This window comes from Podarcis tiliguerta (genome assembly GCF_965153285.1).
Source record: "Podarcis tiliguerta genome assembly, chromosome: 10".
NCBI classification, from domain to species: domain Eukaryota; kingdom Metazoa; phylum Chordata; class Lepidosauria; order Squamata; family Lacertidae; genus Podarcis; species Podarcis tiliguerta.
In genome coordinates, this window is record NC_139543.1 from 51,682,846 (window position 1) to 51,705,482 (window position 22,637).

General features: G+C 44.3%; 1 protein-coding gene across 6 annotated transcripts in view; it reads left to right on the plus strand.

Moving 5' to 3' along the window:
• HIPK2 (homeodomain interacting protein kinase 2) overlaps positions 1-22,637 on the plus strand; it is a 160,348-nt gene that overhangs the window by 43,460 nt on the left and 94,251 nt on the right. For all 6 annotated transcript variants that reach the window (XM_083401341.1, XM_083401345.1, XM_083401344.1 and 3 more), the window contains exon 2: positions 12,528-13,620. In XM_083401341.1, coding sequence (XP_083257467.1) covers positions 12,528-13,620 — 1,093 coding nt within the window. The remainder of the gene's footprint in view (positions 1-12,527; positions 13,621-22,637) is intronic.

Consider the following 22,637-nt stretch of genomic DNA (forward strand, 5'->3'; position numbering starts at 1 on the left):
TTGGTCAGGCTTGGGATGAGAGAAGCCTGCAAAAGAAGATACAAAATAAAATAAAAAACCCTTTGAAGCTAACTCACTGAAAGGGCAGACAATTTAATGTCCCCTCCTTTTCTCTGGCAGAGCTGCTGTGTCTGTAACAGCTACTTGACACGCAGAAATTCAACGGGGACAACATTTCCTCACAACCTTTACCACTTGAATCATGCAGCCTATCATGGAGCTGTTTAAAAAAATGAAAACTTCGCTAGAAATGTTATCTCTTATACGCCCAGTAGATCACTGCGGTTCATAGGACAGTTTCTCCTATATGCTCCATAAATATCAAAAGCCTGCTCCACAGTAACTTGGTGTGGAATAGCATTCCTTTTGAGACACATCAGGCACCTACTATCTGTGCAGAGTTTTGTGTTATTGCCCCTGACATTGTACCTTCATTTCATGATACTTTCAGCTTACCATCCGCATGAGTAAACTTGGAAGGGGCATTTAGTGAAGTCTTGAATCATTCCTCATATTATTCATGTGTTGGAAAAATATAACCCGGTGCACTCAGGGCCTTTGTTATTGACCTTATCATCTACACACACTTTTTCATTCCCTTTGGAAAATGCTATCTGCTTTGTGTCAGTCTCTTTCAAATGTTTCCGACTCAGAGATCCAATTTTCTCTCTTATTTAGTGACATTTGTCAATGTATGAACTTTAATCAAAACGAGCTCTTCTTTCGCTAACTCTAGACAAGGGCCTTAGCTAAAGCACAACCTGCTAAATCAAATTGAAGGATAGTATAATATTGCAAACTACATTAAGGAAAAGGTCAGGTGCCGTTGGTGCAAGATTCCTACCTCTTTGTCCCACAAGCTTTAGAATGGTACATGGCAGCCATTTCTGCTATGGGCAAGCCAACGGGCACTTTTGCGACTGGGCTGGGCCTGTGAGGTTTGCTCATGTTGGTCAACATTTGTGTTTCCATGTCTTTGGCAACGGAGGTGCTTGATGAGCAGTGGCGTAGCGTGGGTTGTCAGCACCCGGGGCAAGGCAAGTAATTTGCGCCCCCCCCCCCGCTGCACTGTCCCTCCCCCAGATAGTCCCTCGCTCTCTCTCTGCACCGCACCGCACGCCTGGCACCCTCCCCTCCACAGTGGGCGGCGACCCGGCGGCTCAGATCGGATTCGCACAGCCAGCACTGCAGTGAGAGAGTGAGTGAGCCAGGTAGGGGCAGAGAGCTGCGAGTGCGAGCGCGCCCCCCCAGATGTTGCGCCCGGTGCGGCCGGCCCCCCTGCACTCCCCACGCTACGCCACTGTTGCTGAGTATCAGTATTACTATCAGGCGCCCCTCAGAGCAGCACCCTTACTGACGGAAGTGACAGAAGGAGCTAGCAGCTAGATGGTGGCTGGCTGTAGGTGTCTGATATCGCAGGGGAAGGACATTTCTCTTGACAACCTGCTTCCATCTTCCCCAAAATCCACTCCCTGGCTTTTCTGATCCCCTCTTCCCTCTGCCAGCTCCAGCATTTACAGAGGTCCTAATTTTGCCTCCCTGCTCCTGCTCCCTGATCTCCCATCCCTTCCATGGCATCTCCACCAGGCTCATAACAGATGTTTCAGGAGTCCCAACTCCCAGCAGCCTCCAGCCAGCATGACCAATTGTCAGGGATGATGAGAGCTGGAGTCTAGCAACAACTGGAGGGCTACGGGTTCCCCACTACTGATATACTGTATATGCTATATCTGATTTACATACGCTGGTGAGTCGGGCTCAAAGTGGGTGGAATGGGGTGGAATCCCACATCTTTTCAGGTAGAGTTAAAACCATCCTGCCTCATCCCAGGGTACTGCATGGAGGAAAGTTACACCAGTATTGGGAAAAGCTACTTGTCTCAGCACAGAGCTGTTTGTGGAGCTAGGGGGAAAAGCATGATGGACTTAAGCCTTGAAGGGAGATGAAACTGTCTATCCAAGAACTGGCCACCTGCTTGCTGCCTTCTCCCAGCTTCATAATCAGCTCTGGTCTGGGTAAGCCTAGAAGATACAACTAGCCCTACAGATGTAAAGAGTTTGTGTGATTATAAAGATGGTGAATGGACCACAGGCAGTTGAGCTTTGCATGATTTGAAATGAAATCGCCCTACTTCCTCTGCAATATTATTATTGCTCGTGTTGCAGAGACGGAGGATAAGACACTGTAGTTTGCTTAGGGCCACTTTAAGGCTGACACAAATACAAGACTGATATCTCTTAAACGTGGTCTACGTTATCAAGAGCAGACCATAGGATCTTAAATCCTTTGGGGGGTTCTTAAATCCTCTCTTTTTCACCTAACCCCTTCTTTACTTTAAATAAAATAAGTGAATATTAAAAAATGGGTAACACAATCCAGAACTCCACTCCACACCAATCTGGAAAGGAAAAGTATTTCCAGCATAGGAAATCCTCATCTCTCTGCTTCATTTAGCCTCAGAATTCAAGTCCCCTTTGCTACTGATCCACACAGCAAAGCTGATGGAGGAGGATTTTCTTGAATCGCCTTTCCTTTCCAGGCTTGTTCCCCACCCACTCTCCTGACTTCTGTCATATGTTGTACAGTATTCAGGCACAGCAATTAACTGCCCTGTTCCCTAAGTGCAACACAGCCTCAGATTTCCCCTCCCCTTTCTTCATAAGAAGAACTCTGCTTGATCAGGCAAGTGGTCCATCTTAGTCCAGCATCCTAGTCTCACAGTGGCCAACCAGATGCCTATGAGAAGCTCCAAAGCGAGACCCTTCCCCTAGCCCAGCATAAACTCTGCTGCAGGCCTGTGTTTGTAGCTCTGCCAAGGAGCTCTGTCTGACCCTGCATAGTAAACCTGTTCCGTTACCTGTCCTGTGGAGTCTAAATCCAAGAGTCAAGGTTCAACAGATAGCATACCATCATTTGCACTCTTCCCCCATTGTGTGTGCAATCTGGATCATGACCGTAGGTGTGCTTAAAAATAAAATAAAATTGTATTGATGATGTCTGGGAAAGCCTGGAACCAAAGTGGCCACCTGATGGGCAAAATTGTTCCTCTGTTGTGTCTGCGTAGCACCAGGAGTCCTTTATTATTTATTATTGGAGAAATACTGAGGGGCTGTCGGAACGGGGGTGGTTGGGAATGTACATCAAGCTCAGAAAGGTTAATGCCAGAAAGGGAACTATGACTCTCTTCCAGTGGGAAGAAAAATCATGATTGCAGCCTTAGCCAGATATGATGTTTGTGTCCTGGATGACAAGTTGAGTAATATTGCTGCAGTTCTCTGAGCTCACCATATGCCTCATGCTAAAATCCATTACTGCAACATCATCACCCTGTGGAAAGTCAGGGGGGAAGCGAGGGGAAACTGGTATCTGAGTCACTGGAACTTCAGAGGTCCCCCCCCCCCACGCGCTTTAATATATGTATATATATATATATATATTTACTGGATTTCATCAGCTTGCTAGGAAATTACACTAAGCAGGGTTTGCTCACACTGTCCTTTGTACTGGAATACACAAAGGCTTTTGCATAGCAGGTTAAAAGCACACAGAGGGTTCTTTTTCCTCCCATTCTCCCTAAGAAGGGATTGGCCCTACCTGCATAATCTAGGTGAGTTTGAATTTGGGAACTCTGGGATAAATCGGCACACTTAGTGGGTTGGCAGTTTACACATCAGCAACCCAGAATGCTTATTCCAAAGGGCCTTTCCTTGGTCCCAGCAGTTATGAATTAACTGAAAGGTGTGTATTTGCTTAATTGAGTCTTTTATTTCTGTTAAAGTTTTGAAACGGTGCAGGACATAGGGATCTAAAGGCTTGTTAGAAGGTGGCATGCATTCTCTTGATGGGCTTCCTTGGAACCAGGGTTGTGTGTTGTTGTGGAGGAATGAAAGTGGGCATATGGGACACAAACACACTCTAGCTTGGAGGCTACTTCAGCTGTTCTGTGAATGCCTTGTTGTTGTTTCTGTGTTTCACTCCTGAAGTATTTATCTAGCCTTGGTCATTGTTTCCCCCTTTCTTTTGAATGTTGGAAACAAGTCAAGGTTATGCTTGCTCTTAAAATTTCCGAGAGGCTGCCAGCTCAGCACATTGTCCTTTTTATCCCCGGGGTGGTGAGAGAAGGAAGAGATGTTATTTATTTATAAACCAGGTTAATTGCTATAAAATATTTAATTGACAGAAATCTAACATGCATGGTGACATTCTTATCTTTATTTAACAATATTTTCTCCTTCATACATCGTGAGTTGCTTCATGTAGTTCCCTTTTCCCATGCATGTTCCAGTTTCTCACCCCACATTTAGCATTCTAGACATTTCTTCCATCTCTAAGCTACCAAACTACTTTTTCAACAACAACAACAACCTTGAGTTCAAAAAGCATTATGAAGTTGGCAAAGAGAGTTGTTAAAAGGTAAGTATAGAGTTGTGGAAGGGAATAGGATCTTATCACTGGAGGCCTTCTGTTTATTTCCTGTATGGTCTCCGGCCTAGTCCAGGAACTTCTCTTCACCATTGTCTGTTGAGTGTATGAGGAAATTCCCGCCTAGAGATACCTTTTCTCTCATATACAGGGCTATATTTGGACAGGACTGGGGATCTTTCTGCTATGGTCTCTTCATGCCAGCTGAGGCATGAAGGTTGCGGCCTCGCCCACAACAGCCATTGATAGTGTCCTGGTTCCCCCATCAGTAGAGCCGCAGACAAGGGTAACTAGGAGAGACAGCAAGAGGACCAGGAGGAAAGGCTCTGTTGTCATGGTGATGAGTACCCTTCCTCCGCTGCTAGGAAACTTGGATGTGTAAAAGGATGCCATTACGGGTAGGACAACAGTCAAGTCCGTCCATAAGCTAGCCAGGGGGAAATAGCAGGGGAGAAAACCTGCAGAGAAGGGAGCGAGACTTAGGGTGATTTAACCTCTTTCCCCCTAGTGACTGAAGGCATAAGGGGCAATTAGACATAGGGGCAATTTGGCTAGGTTCTCTCGCCTCATGAATTTATGAGACCTGGGATTCTGTTTCATTGACTAAGGGGTTAACCATGGCATTGCAAATTAAACCTTGGCCCCTCAGGAAACCCTTTCCACACAGATTTATCTGCCGATAAAAGCCAACAGATTTGCAGCAGATCCCTGGCGGCTTCATTCTAAAGCTACATTCATGCCATACATTGAACACGCTATGAAACAACTTGAAACAGTCATGGCTCCCCCCACCAAAAAAATCTGGGAATTGGAATTGGGTGCTGAGAGTTGTTAGGAGATCCCATCCCCCTCACAGAGTGACAGTTTCAAGAGTGGTTTAACAACCAATCCCATTTCCCAGAGAACTCTGGAAATTGTAGTTCTGTAAAGGGAATGGGAAGGGATGCGGGTGGCGCTGTGGGTTAAACCACAGAGCCTAGGACTTGCAGATCAGAAGGTTGGCGGTTCGAATCCCCGCAACGGGGTGAGCTCCCGTTGCTCGGTCTCTGCTCCTGCCAACCTAGCAGTTCGAAAGCACATCAAAGTGCAAGTAGATAAATAGGTACCACTCTGGCGGGAAGGTAAACGGCATTCCGTGCGCTGCTCTGGTTCGCCAGAAGCGGCTTACTCATGCTGGCCACATGACCTGGAAGCTGTCTGCGGACAAATGCCGGCTCCCTTGGCTTATAGAGAGAGATGAGTGCGCAACCCCAGAGTCGGTCACGACTGGACCTAATGGTCAGGGGTCCCTTTACCTTTTAAAGGGGAATGGGACCTCCTAACAATTCTCAGCACCATTAGCCCAACTACAGCTCCCAGAATTCTTTGCGGGGAGTCAGTCTTGTTTTAAAGTGGTATCATTGCCCTTTAAAAGTATTGTGTGAATGTGGCTGAAGATGCATTGTAAATTCACTCAGGGCTGCTTCCATCAGTGCTGACCAAGATAAACTGTGAGTGTTTGGCGATGATGGGCAAACTGTCTTTCAGGGAAGTTGTTCCGCCATTATTGATCTTTTCATTGAGATCTCCTTAGAAGCTTCTGAAGAAGAGCAGGGTTCCTCAGGCCATAGTGTTCTAGAACAGAGTTGAGTAGAAGGTCAATCAGGATCACTGCCAGATCTCTGGAAAATTTGAAGTAGATAAGCAGAAGTTTCTGGCTCACAGTTGTCTTAATAATAGCAACTGCTGAAAAGATTTCCCCTACTAAAAGGAAACTTGAGGGCAGGGCCAGCTCAAGACATTTTGCTGCCTGAGGCAAACCAGAAAATGATTCCCCTGGGAATTGAAGTTGGTTAAGAGTGCTGAAAACTGTCGCCCAACTGAGACAGTATTCCTCACTTGGTCCCTTCTGGTGGACTTCAGGGTTCTAGCAAAAGAAAAGAAAGAAAAAGGTATATCCCACAAGCCTGATGTCTAGTTACCATGGTTCAGGAAGTTATTCTTAAGCTGATTTGATTTTTAAAATCTAAAGTGGTAGTAAAAGACTGTGGGTGGATTTCAACTAAGGAGGCATGCCAGTGCAAAGATTACTGCTTGTGCAGCAGAGCTTTCACCCATCTCCTTCCCCTGCATGCGCCTGCTCCCCATTTGGCATGTGGGGGGCTGGAGAATCCTTGGAGCAGAACAAGGGGGGAAATTGGGGAGGGGGGGATTTCATCTGTCAAGCCAAAATATTTGACCTGTCTGGACAGCCACCTTAGTGAGATGTTGAATTTCTCCCTTTGCTCTTGCAGATTTTGCAGTAATAGGACCAGATTTCACTATACTGAAAGAGTGGTGTGTTATTTCTTTCCTTGTCCTCTTTTAAAAACTGAAAACCTGGTATTGACTAGAAAGCAGTTCAGGTAATGAGAGCCTGACCTGCTGGTGGCCCAGGAGACCCAAAACATGAGTCTTTTGCATTGTCCCACAATATTTCCTACCCTTTCTCCCTGCTTTTAGTAAAAGACTTGGGGGATGGCATTTTGCTTCCAGGGTATGTGGGTGACTTGCCAAGTACGCTGCCAGTGAGTCTCCCCAGGCACTCGCCATCTTAAATTGCCCAGAGGCACTCTTAACATTTATGCAAATTTGTATTGTGGGCCTGGGCTCAGAATCCTCTTAAGTACCTAAAAATGGACCTGAAGTCATTTGCAAAACAGAAGAACTAGTCAAGGGGAATGCAGAGTTAGTGTCAAGCTTTGTGTAAGATAGCCACATGAAGAGCGGGCAAAGGTTTTCATTTCCAGCACATATGGCATCACCAGCTATTTTTGTCTTGAGTTGACTACCTTGCTTTGCAAATGCACCTTAATTTGGATCTGACACCCCTAGCTGACCTCATCCAGGGACTCTTATGGAGAGAAAATGGGAATTGCATGTGACCTCTGCTAGGGTTTTGAAGTCGAGACATCGGAGATAAAATATGAGCGCAGTATCGTTACTACTTCTCAGTTGCCAGAAGGCATTTCTGCATTGCAACAAATCTGCCTGACAAGGCTATTCTGAGTGCACTTTAACATTAATTTAACTTGTGTCATTTGCTTCATACGTTCTCCAAAGCTGTACCTTTGTATGATCTGTGGATGTTTGAAGGCATCACGTTGTACGGCAGGCATGGCCTGCAATGTGGTAGAAGAGGTGAATGGGGCTGGGTGGAGACAAGGGAGATTTCTCTCTCTCTCTCTTTTGTGCTCTGCAAATATGGGATCCCAGTGAAGTTGATTGATAGCAGGATCAGGACTGAAAAAGCAGTTCTTCACATAATACAGTATGTACAGGTAACTTACAACTTGCACACATTTAACTTGTGCACATTCAGCTTTATGTGCTTGGCAATTAAAAATAATAATTAAAAGGGGGCGGAAAGGAGGCAGCCCTTGGGCAGGGGCCTTTGGCAATCCCACCTGCTATTGCACCCAGTGTGTTTTGACTATACACAAATTTGGCTTTACACGCCACCTCTGGAATGTAACCCTCTCCATGTGCTTATCTGTACTTAAATGAATTTAATTGTTCCTTAATTATTATTCTAGTTAAGTTGCAATCTTGCAGCACATTTCTGTAAGCACTGTTAAATCATATATTGTCTCTTTTCTGAGTGACTATGATTTGTTTTTTCCCTATTTGCCAGATTTTTAACTACAGATGCTCTCTCTGCAGTGGCACTCTTGTTAAACTTCCGATGTCTGACGTTTTTAGCTCTTAGTTGCGTAACAGAAAATATTTATTGGTGTTGACACCTTAAATCCTGTTGACATTTTGAATCACTTTCCACCATTTTCCAAACCTATGATCTGTTATTTCATGAATTGCTTTCAGTAACCGTATCCCAGTATTTATAAAAATTATTCGGCAACCACACTCATCATTGTAAAATATTAGCATCAATCACAGCAGGGTTTCGTTTTAAAAGATTATTCAATTCCTGTGGTATCATCTACCATCTATAAAGAATTTAAATTGGGTTTCCTCTCAATTTCAGCTTGAATTTTATCAGCCTCCGTGCTCCTGATTTTTATTATACCAAGCTTGGCAATTTTAAACATGCAGATAGGGAAAAGCAAAACAGAAAGGATTGGTCTATTGCTGGGACCTCCAATGGCATCACAATACCCCTAGTACACCCACAACTCCCTGCCCCTTCCAGTTTTTTGTTTAATTAGAAGGGATTTTTGGGTGGTTTTTAGAAGTTTCTTTTTTCAGTTGTTTGGGAGAGGTTTGCAAGGTTTTGGAATGCTACACTGAGTTTTCGTTGTTTGTGAGGGTTGACATTTTTTAGGGTGTAGGTTGTTTTGTTGTTTTGGGAAGGAAGTTTGCAATCACATTTTTCATCTGTGAAATGTGTATTTTGTGGTTCCCATAAAAGTTCCCCAGATTTTCAAATATGCTTTCAGGCCCATAAAAGGTTGGGGACCACTAGTAAATGACTGTTAGTTCTGTATTGATAAAGTCTTGAATGTAGTTCCTAGGGAGGCAGGGTATTTGATTCCCCCCCCCCCCCGAAGCTCCGTTCAGGTGACATAATTCCCCAAATACCACCTATTGCATTCCCCTTCACTTTCAGTTTTCATCTACACCAGTGTGGTGTAGTGGTTAAGAGCGGTAGTCACGTAATCTGGGGAACCAGGTTCGCGTCTCCGCTCCTCCACATGCAGCTGCTGGGTGACCTTGGGCTAGTCACACTTCTCTGAAGTCTCTCAGCCCCACTCACCTCACAGAGTGTTTGTTGTGGGGGAGGAAGGGAAAGGAGAATGTTAGCCGCTTTGAGACTCCTTAAAGGGAGTGAAAGGCGGGATATCAAATCCAAACTCTTCTTCTTCTTCTTCTTCTTCTACTCTGCCTTCTAGCAGAATAATCTCTTACAAACATGCTCATTGCTTCACAAAGGAAGTTGCCTCACTGTACCAGGTCAGACCAGTTGTCCACCTAACTCACTGCTGTCTGCTCTGATGGGCAGCAGCTCTCCAGCTCCTCAGGTAGAGAGGAGTTGTCCTCATAACCTGCTGTGCCAGCCTTTTTTAACTGGAGGTGCCAGAGACGGAAACTTCTGCATGCAAAGTATCTGCTCTTCCACTGAACCTTGGCCCATTCTTAAACGTGTTCCACAGCTCTGTGTTCAATCTTGTAAACTGCTTTCCACATTCTTTATGCATGGACCAGACCAGTTTGAATTAAGCCCTAGCTTTAAGGTGTTACAAATCAGTAGTAAACAACACCTAAAGCAGGGATCAGCAAACTTTTTCAGCAGGGGCCGGTCCATTGTCCCTCAGACCTTGTGGGGGGGGGGGGCAGGACTATATGGGGGGGGGGGCGACAAACAAATTTCTATGCCCCACAAATAACCCAGAGGTGCATTTTAAATAAAAGCACACATTCTACTCATGTAAAAACACCAGGCAGGCCCCACAAATAACCCAGAGATGCATTTTAAATAAAAGGACACATTCTACTCATGTAAAAACGCCAGGCAGGCCCCACAAATAACCCAGAAATGCATTTTAAATAAAAGGACACATTCTACTCATGTAAAAACACCAGGCAGGCCCCACAAATAACCCAGAGATACATTTTAAATAAAAGGACACATTCTACTCATGTAAAAACACGCTGATTCCTGGACCGTCCATGGGCCAGATTTAGAAGGCAATTGGGCCAGATCCGGCCCCCGGGCCTTAGTTTGCCTACCCATGACCTAAAGGATCCAGGGTGCAGTGGGGAGGAGCAAAATAAAGAAAACCCAGAAGTCACATTATTTAATTTTTCCATGGTTTTTCTTACATGCATGTACACTGATGTGTGTCTTATCCGTTACAAGGGTTGGGCATAAATGGAGGCACTCTAGCAATTAATAAATTACAACTTGATGACCCACTTTGAATGTAGGGACTACCTAAACCTAAAGTATTTTGTTTGGGGTGATGTCAGATGATCACAAAGATTTCTTTGTGGTGTTTTGAGTAGGGATGGTTGATTCACACATGCAAGCAAATCACTTGATAGGTGAGGAACATACTTGTGTGTGTGAACTCACCACCTCTTAAGCACTCAGTCAAGATTTTTCAATAGCTGAAAGAATATTTTCCTGTTTAAGGGTGACAGTCCTCAGAATAAGAGTGTAGAATGAATGTTGTGTGGCATCTGTCAGATAAATAACAATGATATGCAGATTACATTAGTTACATGCCAGTGAACTATGCAAATTCGGAGGAAGTCTAGCTTATTGTGTATTTTCAGTGTGGCTTTCTTTGTTCAACACATTTTCTATGTTGGGCCAACCATCAGGGGTGATTTCAATTTTGATTTAGAGAATGGCAAGACATTTTGTGTGTGTTTGTACGTGCATTCATAAAGGTCAAAATGGTCCAATTTTCAGTATGTTTATAGATAACTTGTAGCAAAGCTGTGTGTTTTAAGAACATTTGTCATAGTTATATTATTATTCCTAACAAGTGAATTCTCAAAAGAGGTCATTCACTTTTTTATTTAAAAGCAGAGGGCAGCCTTCCACAACCTGCTGTCCTCTAGACATTTTGAACTACAATTCCCATAAGCCCCAGCGAGCATGAGTGTGCTAGCCGGGGCTGATGGGAACTGTAATACAAAATGTCTGTTGGGCTCTGTGTGGTGGAGGCTGGTATGCATACACAGTACGTAGTGCTGTTGAACTTTCAAATACAGCGCCAATTTACTGCTCAGGAAGCTGGCCACAAATAGAGCAGCACTCTGGAGAAATAATCATATATAGGAGTGAAACTGCCCCTCTCCCTGTTTTTCTTGAACAGTAAGAATGTACAGACTTGACAGTGGAAGCATCTGCTAGCTTCATATCTGATATGGAAGATGCTTTCTGTCAGAAATTTGTGTTGAATTGTCCCAGCAGTACCCAGGCCTAGCAAATTACCTAGCACAGTTTTCTGTAACTAATATTCCTCTTTACCCATCTTTTCAAATTACTGACTGCTAGTATTGACAATTCTACTCAGACAGTATGACTCCTGAATTCTCATGTAATTGGGATGATGAGGCCAGTTGCATGACCTATGCCTTCTAACCCATGTTTTCCCTAATGGGGCAAGTGGCTGTTTTTTGGGGGAGGGAGGGATTTACGTCCAGGAAATGCCCCAAAGGAAGAGTTAAACCCCTCTCTTCACATTGCTGCAGATTTTATATATACCGTATTTTTCCGTCTATAAGACACCCCCATGTATAAGACAACCCCTATTTTTTGAGCCCCAAATTAAGAAATAAATATTTTAAACACCCCATGTATAAGACGACCCCCAATTTTAAATTTTAAAAAAATGGGGGGGGGAATATAGTCTTATACACAGAAATATATGGTATATATTTTAGGAGCCACCTTTTTCTCTGGACTTTAATATGTTTTAAATTTAATATTATATTTTTAAATGGCTGTAACCCATCCTGGGGCCTTATAGTGAAGGGTGGGTATGGAATCAAATAAATAATAATAATAATAATAATAATAATAATAATAGAGAAATGATACAGTCATGATTCTCTGATGTCTCATCTAGCTTGGTCCTTACGCTTAATCAAATCATTATTCTTGTTCATTCTTCCTGTTTGTGTACAGAGACATCTTTACAGGAATCCTTAATTTAACAATTGTTGTCCTTCTGCACAGATTTACATTTTGTAGCTTTCAATGCAGGTAGGCTGTCTTATGAGAAGCATTGGCTTACACTACTAGGTAGTAGAAAAGCTTTACTTTCACCCTGTTCTCAGCTGAAAACAAATATAACATGCCACGGGGTCTTCTCAGTTGTGTCACCCACTTTCTGGAACACTTGTCTTAAGAAACTTTTGTAAACCACTCTGAATATTTTTTTTGCAAGCAAGCAGGGTATAATTTTTTATGAAATAAATAAATAATCTTAAATGATTCTCACCATTAGAAAGCTTATATATTTGTGGACTTTTGCTAAACATTGTGTTGTTTTTTTTGATGTTTTAAAACTCTTGTATGTTTTCTTGAATGCCATGGGTGTAAGAGTGACCTATAAGTATTGTTATGGCTAACTGTTTTAACACTTTTGTTTTCTTCTTGTGTTGCGGTGTAGGTATGGCCTCACATGTGCAAGTTTTCTCCCCTCACACCCTTCAATCAAGTGCCTTCTGTAGCGTGAAGAAACTGAAAGTGGAACCAAGTTCTAACTGGGATATGACTGGGTACGGCACACATAGCAAAGTCTACAGTCAGAGCAAGAACGTGCAGTCCTCTCAAGCCGCCGCCGCCATCAACGCCTCTCTCCAGATCCCCAACCCCAGCATCCCTTACGAACAGACCATCATCTTCCCAGCCAGCACGGGGCACATTGTGGTGACATCCGCCAACAGCACCTCTGGTGTGGTTGCAGTATCTGGGCAAGCGTTAGGCGGACCACACAACCTGATGCGTCGAAGCACTGTGAGCCTTTTGGACACTTACCAAAAATGTGGACTTAAGCGCAAGAGTGAGGAAATTGAGAACACAAGCAGCGTGCAGATTATCGAAGAGCACCCACCAATGATTCAGAACAATGCCAGTGGGGCTACGGTAGCCACCACAACCACATCCACGGCCACATCCAAAAACAGTGGCTCCAACAGCGAAGGGGATTACCAGCTGGTGCAACATGAAGTGCTTTGTTCCATGACCAACACGTACGAAGTGTTGGAATTTCTGGGCCGCGGAACCTTTGGGCAAGTGGTCAAATGCTGGAAACGTGGCACCAATGAAATCGTGGCCATCAAGATCCTTAAAAACCATCCATCTTATGCCCGGCAAGGTCAAATTGAAGTGAGCATCCTGGCCCGGTTAAGCACGGAAAGCGCAGATGATTACAACTTTGTCCGAGCCTACGAATGTTTCCAGCACAAGAACCACACCTGCCTGGTCTTTGAAATGTTGGAACAGAACCTTTATGATTTCTTAAAGCAAAACAAGTTCAGCCCATTGCCCCTTAAATACATCCGACCAATTCTGCAGCAGGTAGCCACGGCCCTAATGAAATTGAAAAGCCTGGGCTTGATTCATGCAGACCTCAAGCCAGAGAACATCATGCTGGTGGATCCATCTCGGCAGCCATACAGGGTCAAGGTCATCGACTTTGGTTCTGCGAGTCATGTGTCAAAGGCTGTGTGCTCGACTTACCTTCAGTCCAGATACTACAGGTAAGTGACCTGAGTCAAATAAAAACATCAGGATTAAGTGGAGCCTGTGGCGCAGTGGGTCAGCGCGTCTGGCTGTTAACCAGAAGGTTGGTGGTTTGAGCCCAGCCAGGGATGGCTGTGTGCAGGATTCCTGCATTGCAGGGGTTGGACTAGATGGCCCTTGGGATCCCTTCGAACTTTGCAATTGTATGGCTGTGATTCTATTCCATAAAGGCATTTGCTGTGATACTATAGAAAGCACTGAAATCAACCCGAGATCAGGAGGAAACCTATTGGCCCTTTGAGTCACCTGGCTGTTAACCAGAAGGTTGGTGGTTTGAGCCCAGCCAGGGATGTCTGTGTGCAGGATTCCTGCATTGCAGGGGGTTGGACAGGATGGCGCTTGGGATCCTTTCGAACTCTGCAATTGTATGGCTGTGATTCTATTCCATAAAGGCATTTGCTGTGATACTATAGAAAGCACTGAAATCAACCCGAGATCAGGAGGAAACCTATTGGCCCTTTGAGTCACCTGGCTGATAACCAGAAGGTTGGTGGTTTGAGCCCAGCCAGGGATGGCTGTGTGCAGGATTCCTGCATTGCAGGGGGTTGGACTGGATGGCCCTTGGGATCCCTTCGAACTTTGCAATTGTATGGCTGTGATTCTATTCCATAAAGGCATTTGCTGTGATACTATAGAAAGCACTGAAATCAACCCGAGATCAGGAGGAAACCTATTGGCCCTTTGAGTCACCTGGCTGATAACCAGAAGGTTGGTGGTTTGAGCCCAGCCAGGGATGGCTGTGTGCAGGATTCCTGCATTGCAGGGGGTTGGACTGGATGGCCCTTGGGATCCCTTCGAACTTTGCAATTGTATGGCTGTGATTCTATTCCATAAAGGCATTTGCTGTGATACTATAGAAAGCACTGAAATCAACCCGAGATCAGGAGGAAACCTATTGGCCCTTTGAGTCACCTGATACCACTGACTTGATAGATGCAATACCACTTTCTTGCCACCTGCCATGGTGGCACTGTAGTGTGTCAGAGCTGGCCATTAGCTCCATTGTCTAGCATGCTCTCCTATGATAATGCAGATAATAAGAAGGTTGGATCCCACTGCAAGTCCCCTTCCTGTTGCCTTTTGCCAAGATGTTTCTTGTCACGTGATGTTTTGCAGGCTCCTACCGCGAGAATATTTTGCATGTCAAGGGCTTTCTGTTATTTTTGCTGCGGTAGACTTAACATGGTTATGCTATTGGAGGTAATCAGCGACATAATTCTTGATTGACGTGATTCCTTATGCTGATGGATTTGATCAAAATACGCTGTGCGAGTTGCCAGTGTGGCTCGTATGTTAAATGCAACAGATGTTTTGCGTATAAAAATGCAGGTAACATTTGGCACTTATGAAAGACTCTTTTACAGGATGCACAGAGGATCAGCAGCGCTGCTTCTCCTTGTCTCTTAAAATGCAGATTTCAGACACTAGAGGGGGGAACCTAATCAGGGCTGGAGAAGAGTTAATTTCCAGAATGTGGAAGTTTGACAGTGTAGCATTGCAGCAGCTGATTTTTATCTGTATGTCCTTTTGTTCTGAGAAGGAGAAAACAACAACGCTGCTTTCTTTTCTTAGAAAAGGTTTATTAAATAAAACATTCAACAGTCCTATCCTTTAGGGCAGACATGTTTTTGCTGCAAATACACGAAAGCTTTAAGGCTTTTAATTTGCTGGCTGGATGGGATGGGGGGAGAGAGGGAATCCATCATAATTGGAGCATTTTGCTACTGCATTACTTGTGATGCTGCAGAGCCAGCCCAGGTATCCATATAGACCTAGGATGGGCATCCATAGGCAACAGAAATGAAAAGGGTGGAAGTGTTTGGTTTTCTGAGAGGAAGGGAGTGTTTTGTAATGTGTCTGGGAAATGCATAATGGTTACTGTGTCTTGGATTTTGAAATGATGTGTGAAGGCAGCCAGTTTTCAGATCATCAGACTCAGCTTAACTAATCCTTCTCCCTTTATGGGGAAGAAGAAAAGGAGCTGGGGTGAGTTGCCACAATAGGGGGTTTCTGACAAAGTCATGAGGAAAATTAATATTGCTGCCTCTGAGGGTGGCAGTGGAGGGGAGTGTAAGGGGGTTCTGGTGAAACAACGCTCCATTCTCTGCCAGAGAGAGAGACCTTTAGGCGAGAGGCAATTTGCAACGCTGAAAAAAATTGAAAACAAAATAATTTGTTTTACACTGGTTTTTGTTGCCAGGCCATTAGGAAGATGGATGGGGTAGTATTAGGAAAACATAAACTGCAAATGACTGTGATTAAAAAAATGAAACTTCCCAACAACCAGTCCTGTTAGATGAGAAAATGGTCATTCATATATATATATATATATATATATGCAGGTTTTGGTGTCCTCGGGTGTCTTCCCGTGTAAAAGTTGGGGTGTCTAGGCGACGTTTCGACGAGGTCTCACTCGTCATCTTCAGGCTGGTGCTTTCGGCTTCTTGTTACTGGAACAGAGCAGGATCTCAGTGTTTGAGTTCCTATAAATACTGTTGAGGAGGTGTGGTGTATAGCCTCCAATGTTCTGGGCAGAGAGGAGGTTCCCAGGCTAGTGTGCCTTTTCTTCTTTAAATCACTCAAGATATCCCTCAAGTAATTAAGGAACAAAAGAAGAAAAGGCACACTAGCCTGGGAACCTCCTCTCTGCCCAGAACATTGGAGGCTATACACCACACCTCCTCAACAGTATTTATAGGAACTCAAACACTGAGATCCTGCTCTGTTCCAGTAACAAGAAGCCGAAAGCACCAGCCTGAAGATGACGAGTGAGACCTCGTCGAAACGTCGCCTAGACACCCCAACTTTTACACGGGAAGACACCCGAGGACACCAAAACCTGCATTCCTGTACCCGTGAAAATCTACGAAAGCATATATATATATATATATATATATATATGATGTAGCTTGAGATACTTAAATCCCTGCTTGACAGAGTCTTGGAGAAAATGGTAATCTTGATTCTGAAGTGGCAAAAGGCATGAACTTCCAAGGATGGATTTGTCTCTGCAGCATGTAGTTTGCTTGGCGTTGAGGAAGGACCATTGAATATTAACCATCGCAGACAGACTCTTTGCATCACTTGAAGTTGGTTCCCACCAATAGAGAGGCTGGCTGGCATTCAATGAGCCTTAGCATTCACCCTAAGTATTTTAATTAACAGGCGCTCCACTGTGGCATGAATGCTTGATGCCTCATTGCTAGCCCATTCTGGCCGTCAAGATGGTGTAATTAGAGCAGGGAGGACAAGGCAGGGCAATCATCTGGTGGTGTAGGAACAAGCTTTCCCCGCCACCTCCTCTGTCACTGTTTGGCCACTGCCAAGGGAAAGGGTCACGACTCAAATGTCCCTGTACTACGTGGCATGTTATGAACGTGAACTTTTTGCCCTCTCAAGTTACTGTACTCAAATGTAGCTTGCCTGTAAGGGACTGCACCAGGACTTGCTTAAAATTAGCCATTCACATTTTTGGGCTGCATTTGTGACAGACTATTGATGTGTACGCATTGCCAGCTTAATGTGCAGTGAGGTGGTTCTTTTTCTGAGTTTGGATTGAAGGTTTTTTGGGGGGAGAATGCATCAAAATGCAGTGTTTCTCAAGAAACAACAGGATAGATACAGGATATGGATTGTGATTAACATCTTATGTATACAGTGGTACCTCGCAAGACGAAAGAGTTTTTTGTTTTTTGAGTTGCTTCGCAAGACGAATTTCCCTATGGGCTTGCTTCGCAAGATGAAAATGTCTTGCGCCTTTTTCTTAAAACTGTCAGTGCATTCCTATGGGAAACCGTCAATGCATTTCCTATGGGAAACCGTGCTTCGCGGAACGAATTAATTTCGTCTTGCGAGGCACCACTGTACTTCCCAAACCAGCAGTGCAAGTGTACCGAATGCAGAATAAAAGGGAGTGTGTACCAGCCTAAGGATCTCTCTTGGGTTCCCTACCCCTGAGTTAAATGATCTTTGGTAGCAGGGATTGGGGAAATGTCAGTGATAAGCTAGGCAGTTGTGGATTGAAAACTTGGAACCAAGAGTCTGTGCTCAGGAGCCACAGTGGGTATGCTTGATCTAGAAACCTTTACAGTACTCGCAGGACAGGGGGAACCAGTGACTAGGCAGGGTGGGGCTGGTTATTCTGGACTGTAGCAGACGCAGATGTAGGGGAGCATGACCAATTCAGTTGCACTTGGGCACGGAGCCTTGGGAGCGCTGCAACTGTTATGTACAACGGAAGGCAAGAGGCAGGGGTGCCAAAATTTGGTGTAGCACAAGGCACCACTAAAATCTGACACCGCAAGGTCCACCACTGACTGTAGGAACACTTCACAACCCAGGGAACATCCTCAGCTTGCAGTTCCAGTGACTCACCCTGTAGGGTAGCAGGATGTACACCGGTGGTTTCCCAAGCCACGGTACCTTCTGACTGAAATACTTCTCCCTAACACCTCAGATGGATGGATGGTATTTTCTGCAATCCTCAGTTACGGTACATGGGCTACTGGAGCCATTTACACAACAGTGACTGGGATTGAAGCATAATGCTGTGGAAGGACCATGCCTTAGAAGACTGAGTGCAACATTTGCATGCAGAAGACATTGGGTTCCATCCCCGGCATCCTTTAAAAAGGATCAGTAGGAGGTGAGATAGGAAAGACCTCCCTGCTGAGGCTCTGTTGCCAGTCTGGCATCCCAGGGCTAGATGGACAGACAAATAGTCTGACCTGGTTTAAGGCATCTCCGTGTGTTCCTCGTGTGACCTTGTGCTGCTTAGTTTGCTCAAGCGGTTTATTTTAGAAAAAGCCTGTCTGCTTCCCTGATTTTGTTATTGAACTTACGAATATGAAGTCAAGGTCATGTAGAGTTCTTCCATGGAAAGCATTTCCATAATCCCTTTTATAAAACCAGCATCTTATTGCAACCAGATGGGTATACAGACTTTGCAGATGTGTTCTTGGTTGCAGAATGTAAGCATGCCTCAAATGGCCTGGGTTCTTTTGTGTGTCTCAGTCCAAACAGTTTGACCACAGCATATTGTTATTTTCAGCCAAAAGCCCTTGGGGACAGGCAGAGAAGCCACTTCCTAATGAGCATATTGTATTAATTCAGTGAAACACAAAGATTGCTTCACCTGTATGGATGGACGAACCTGTCACTCTCTCCGTTTCTTGCTTTTCTAGTCTTAAATTCAGTTTGCCCCGCTTCTCCATCAGCTTTGTTTGTTTTTGTTGTCAAGTCCACATGAAAATTAATGTTTCAGAACCCATTTGTCCCAATACAATAGACACATTTTTGCAAGCAATGCTTCTCAATAGCATAGATTTTTATGCACACCTTCTCCTATTAGACACATTTCCGTACACTTATTTCGTTCGCTTGGAGAAATGCATCGCAACGTTTGGAGAATTTTGAAGGATAACTGCATTTCACTTTACATATTGTTTAAGGTAGTGCAAATTAGGTAGGCTTGCATCAAAAGATGAACTAAACTGAACTTTCTCCCCATCTCCTAGTCTTGTGTCATGGTAGGGAAACGATTGTCAACATTCTGCCAGGCAGAGATGGGGAGAAATGGATTTCTGGCTCCCAAAGCAAACAGAGCTCCAGACACATCCTAGGGCCTCGCCGTTGCCATTTTTTAGCCCAGCTGCTACCAGTAACTCTACATTTTTCTCTTTGTTCTTTGGTGCTCAAGTTATTTGCATTTTTAAAGGACTGTTAGTTTCTTACAGTTCATAATTTCCAGCTGCTTATCTTCCACACCTGAAGTCACGGCCATTCCACTTCGTGGCATGCCATCGGTTCATGTGGAATACATTAGAATTTCCGATGTGGCTGTGACTATTTATTTATTTGCACGATCTCTGTTCCGTGTCAACAGCAATGTCCTTTAGACGGTTAACAGATATACTATATATTAAAACCCACAGAATTAAAGAATTATAAGTTCAGGTGAGAAAATAAGCAGTAGGAGATAATGAACTTCTAGAAAAGGAGTCTTTCTTTCTTTCTTTCTTTCTTTCTTTCTTTCTTTCTTATGCTTCAACAAATGAAAAAAGGAAGAAAGAAAGCAGGATGCATATACCTTTTTTTCCTAGGCATCAATGTCTTCCTGAAAGCATCATCAGCTCTTTATGTTTCTTGGTGATTTTCCTGTGAAGCAGGTGCGGTACCTTTCAAGCTTCAGAGCAAATGCATATTCAAGAATGTTCCTGCTGAAACTGGGACTCTGGCTCCTTCCTTTCCCACTTCAATCCATTCATCTCTCTTGCCATGTGATCCTCAAAGCACACACCTTAATTTATTTTCGTCTCAGTATGTAAAATGGGAGCAGGGCTGGCCTTAGACGTTTTTCCTCCTCTCACTTAAAGCATTAGAAAGTTCAGTTGCTGCTGTTTTAAAAAAAAAGGGGTCTGGAGCCAAAAAAGAGCAAGAAACAAAAATGTATGTGTTCTGCAATCAGCTTCCTGCAGTGACTTATTTCAAGATGCTACAGAGGAAAGCCATCTCTGATTGTGGGAAGGAGGTGATGCTCCCTTTCTCCTTTCCACAGTAGTGCATAGCCTACATAGCTAGTATACTGCCAATCTGTACTTTCAATTCTCTTTTCAGACCTGTGTTTAATTCTTAGGGCGCACTAGGGCTCGAAGGTGGAGTCTCAAACTGTGTAGTGTTCTAGGTCACCCAATAAGTAAAGTAAAAACACATTATTACAGTGGTACCTCGGGTTACAGATGCTTCAGGTTACAGACTCCGCTAACCCAGAAATAGTACCTCGGGTTAAGAACTTTGCTTCAGGATGAGAACAGAAATCGCGCAGCGGTGGCATGGTGGCAGTGGGAGGCCCCATTAGCTAAGTGGTGCTTCAGGTTAAGAACAGACCTTCAGAACGAATTAAGTTCTTAACCCGAGGTGCCACTGTATTGTTATTACATATGCTTACATATGCTTCAGGTTACATATGGTTACATATGCTTCAGGTTACAGACTCCGCTAACCCAGAAATAGTACCTCGGGTTAAGAACTTTGCTTCAGGATGAGAACAGAAATCGTGCTCTGGCGGCATGGCGGCAGCGGGAGGCCCCATTAGCGAAAGTGGTACCTCAGGTTAAGGACGGATCTCCAAAATGAATTAAGTTCTTAACCCGAGGTAGCACTGTATTTTAAAGAGGGGATAGGATAGGATGCTAGGGGTTTGGAGCCTCTGGGCCACTCCCTAACAACACCCGTCGCTGTATGTAAATAGGCATTTTCTCTATATTTGGAGGCCAAGAGGCTACAGGGTATTCTGCTGTGGTAGAAAATCTGTAGTGTATTTGTGGGCTTGGAACTCCATGGCACTGCACTTTGCCAAATGAGTGGAGCTGGGTTGTAAATGGAGGCGTCTGAACAAGTGCAGGTAAATGGCCTGAACAAGAGCTTCATTAATACTTAAAAAAATAGAAAGGTTCAGGTTTCAGGAACTGTTCAGCACCTGTAAGTTTCTGCCACATTTCCTGCTCTCACTGCACCTGCAGTGTTCTAAATTAACCACAGATGGACTAGCAGAGGCTTAATGGCAGCCAACTGGCAAGGAGAAGCTGACAGGTACCGAGTGCCACCCACAAGACCCTGGGGTTTCAGACTCAACCACTCCCATTCACTGCAGTGGGGCGCAGCTCAAAGTCCCCTAGAAATGAATGGAGGGTGCTCAGCTTAAGCGCTGCCATGATAGGAGATTGCCCAGGGGGCAGTGTGGTGTCGTGGTTAGAGCGTTGGACTTTAGAGCATGGATATCCAGCTTTAAAACCCTACATAGCCACAAAAATTGGAGACCTTAGATCGTCTGTGTAGTGGGCAGGGGGATATGCACTGGGATGGTGGGAGCAGACTCCCCCCCTCCAAATGGATATACATTCACGTGTTCAGGCAAATAAATGCCTATTGTCTGCATGTATTCAAATATATGTTCACACCAATGATACCTGGAAACTTGTTTTCAAAGAGACTGTATTTTTAGTAGTCCAAATTCTGGACTCTACATGAATTGTATTACAGAAGATAAGCAACCTTTCACTGGGAAAGGTTTAATTCTTAATTTATTTAGGGAGCTTACTGCAAGAATGCTTGAGGACTTTTTGAAAAGTGTGTCAGCTCATAATTAGTTTTTAGCAAGGAAGTACACTCAAGTACCATCCCTTTCCATTGCTTCGGTTCTAGATGCTTTTTAAAATGCAGATTACATTGCCTCCTGTGTCAGCTCTGCAGTGGTGTTTGATGAATCCAGACTCTATCCACTTGTCTTTACATGCTCGCCTTTACATGCTCCCCACTTGTCTAGGAGGAGAAATTAGCAGTTTTGTCAAACGCCAAGGGGCTGTGGGATCTTTAGAGCAGAGCTCAGTTGCTAGATGTGGCTTTTGGCTGTATTACAGGATTTGCAGTTCCTTTCACCAACCACCTGTGATGTTGGTGCAGCAAATAAGAAATTAGTTAATGTGTAGGGATTTGGGCCCACTGTTTCTGTTTACTCTTTAAGATGCAAATCCATTGGAAGAGTCAACCTCAGGGCACGGCAGTGTTAGGGGCTGTGAGAACAGGCCTCAGTCTTCAACTGGAAAAAAAGAACATAACCCAAGCCAAAAAAAAACCCCCTAATATAGTTGTAATAGTCCATTCGACTTTCAAAACGTTCAGAAACCAAACCATGGCTTTTGATTGGCTGCAGTGAGCTCCAGCAGCCAATCGGAAGCTGTGGAAGCCCCGATGGACGTTCAGCTTCCAAAAATATTTCGCAAACCAGAACAGTCACTTCCGAGTTTGCAGCATTCAGGAGCCAAAACGTTCGAGAACTAAGCTGTTCGAAAACCAAGGTGCCACTGTAAATGCCAAAAGGCTCAATCAAACATTTTAACCATCTTTTTCTTTACACACATTTTCTTTCAGGTTTTCAATTTTAACGTACCAGAGCAGTGTGGCTTAGAACACATTT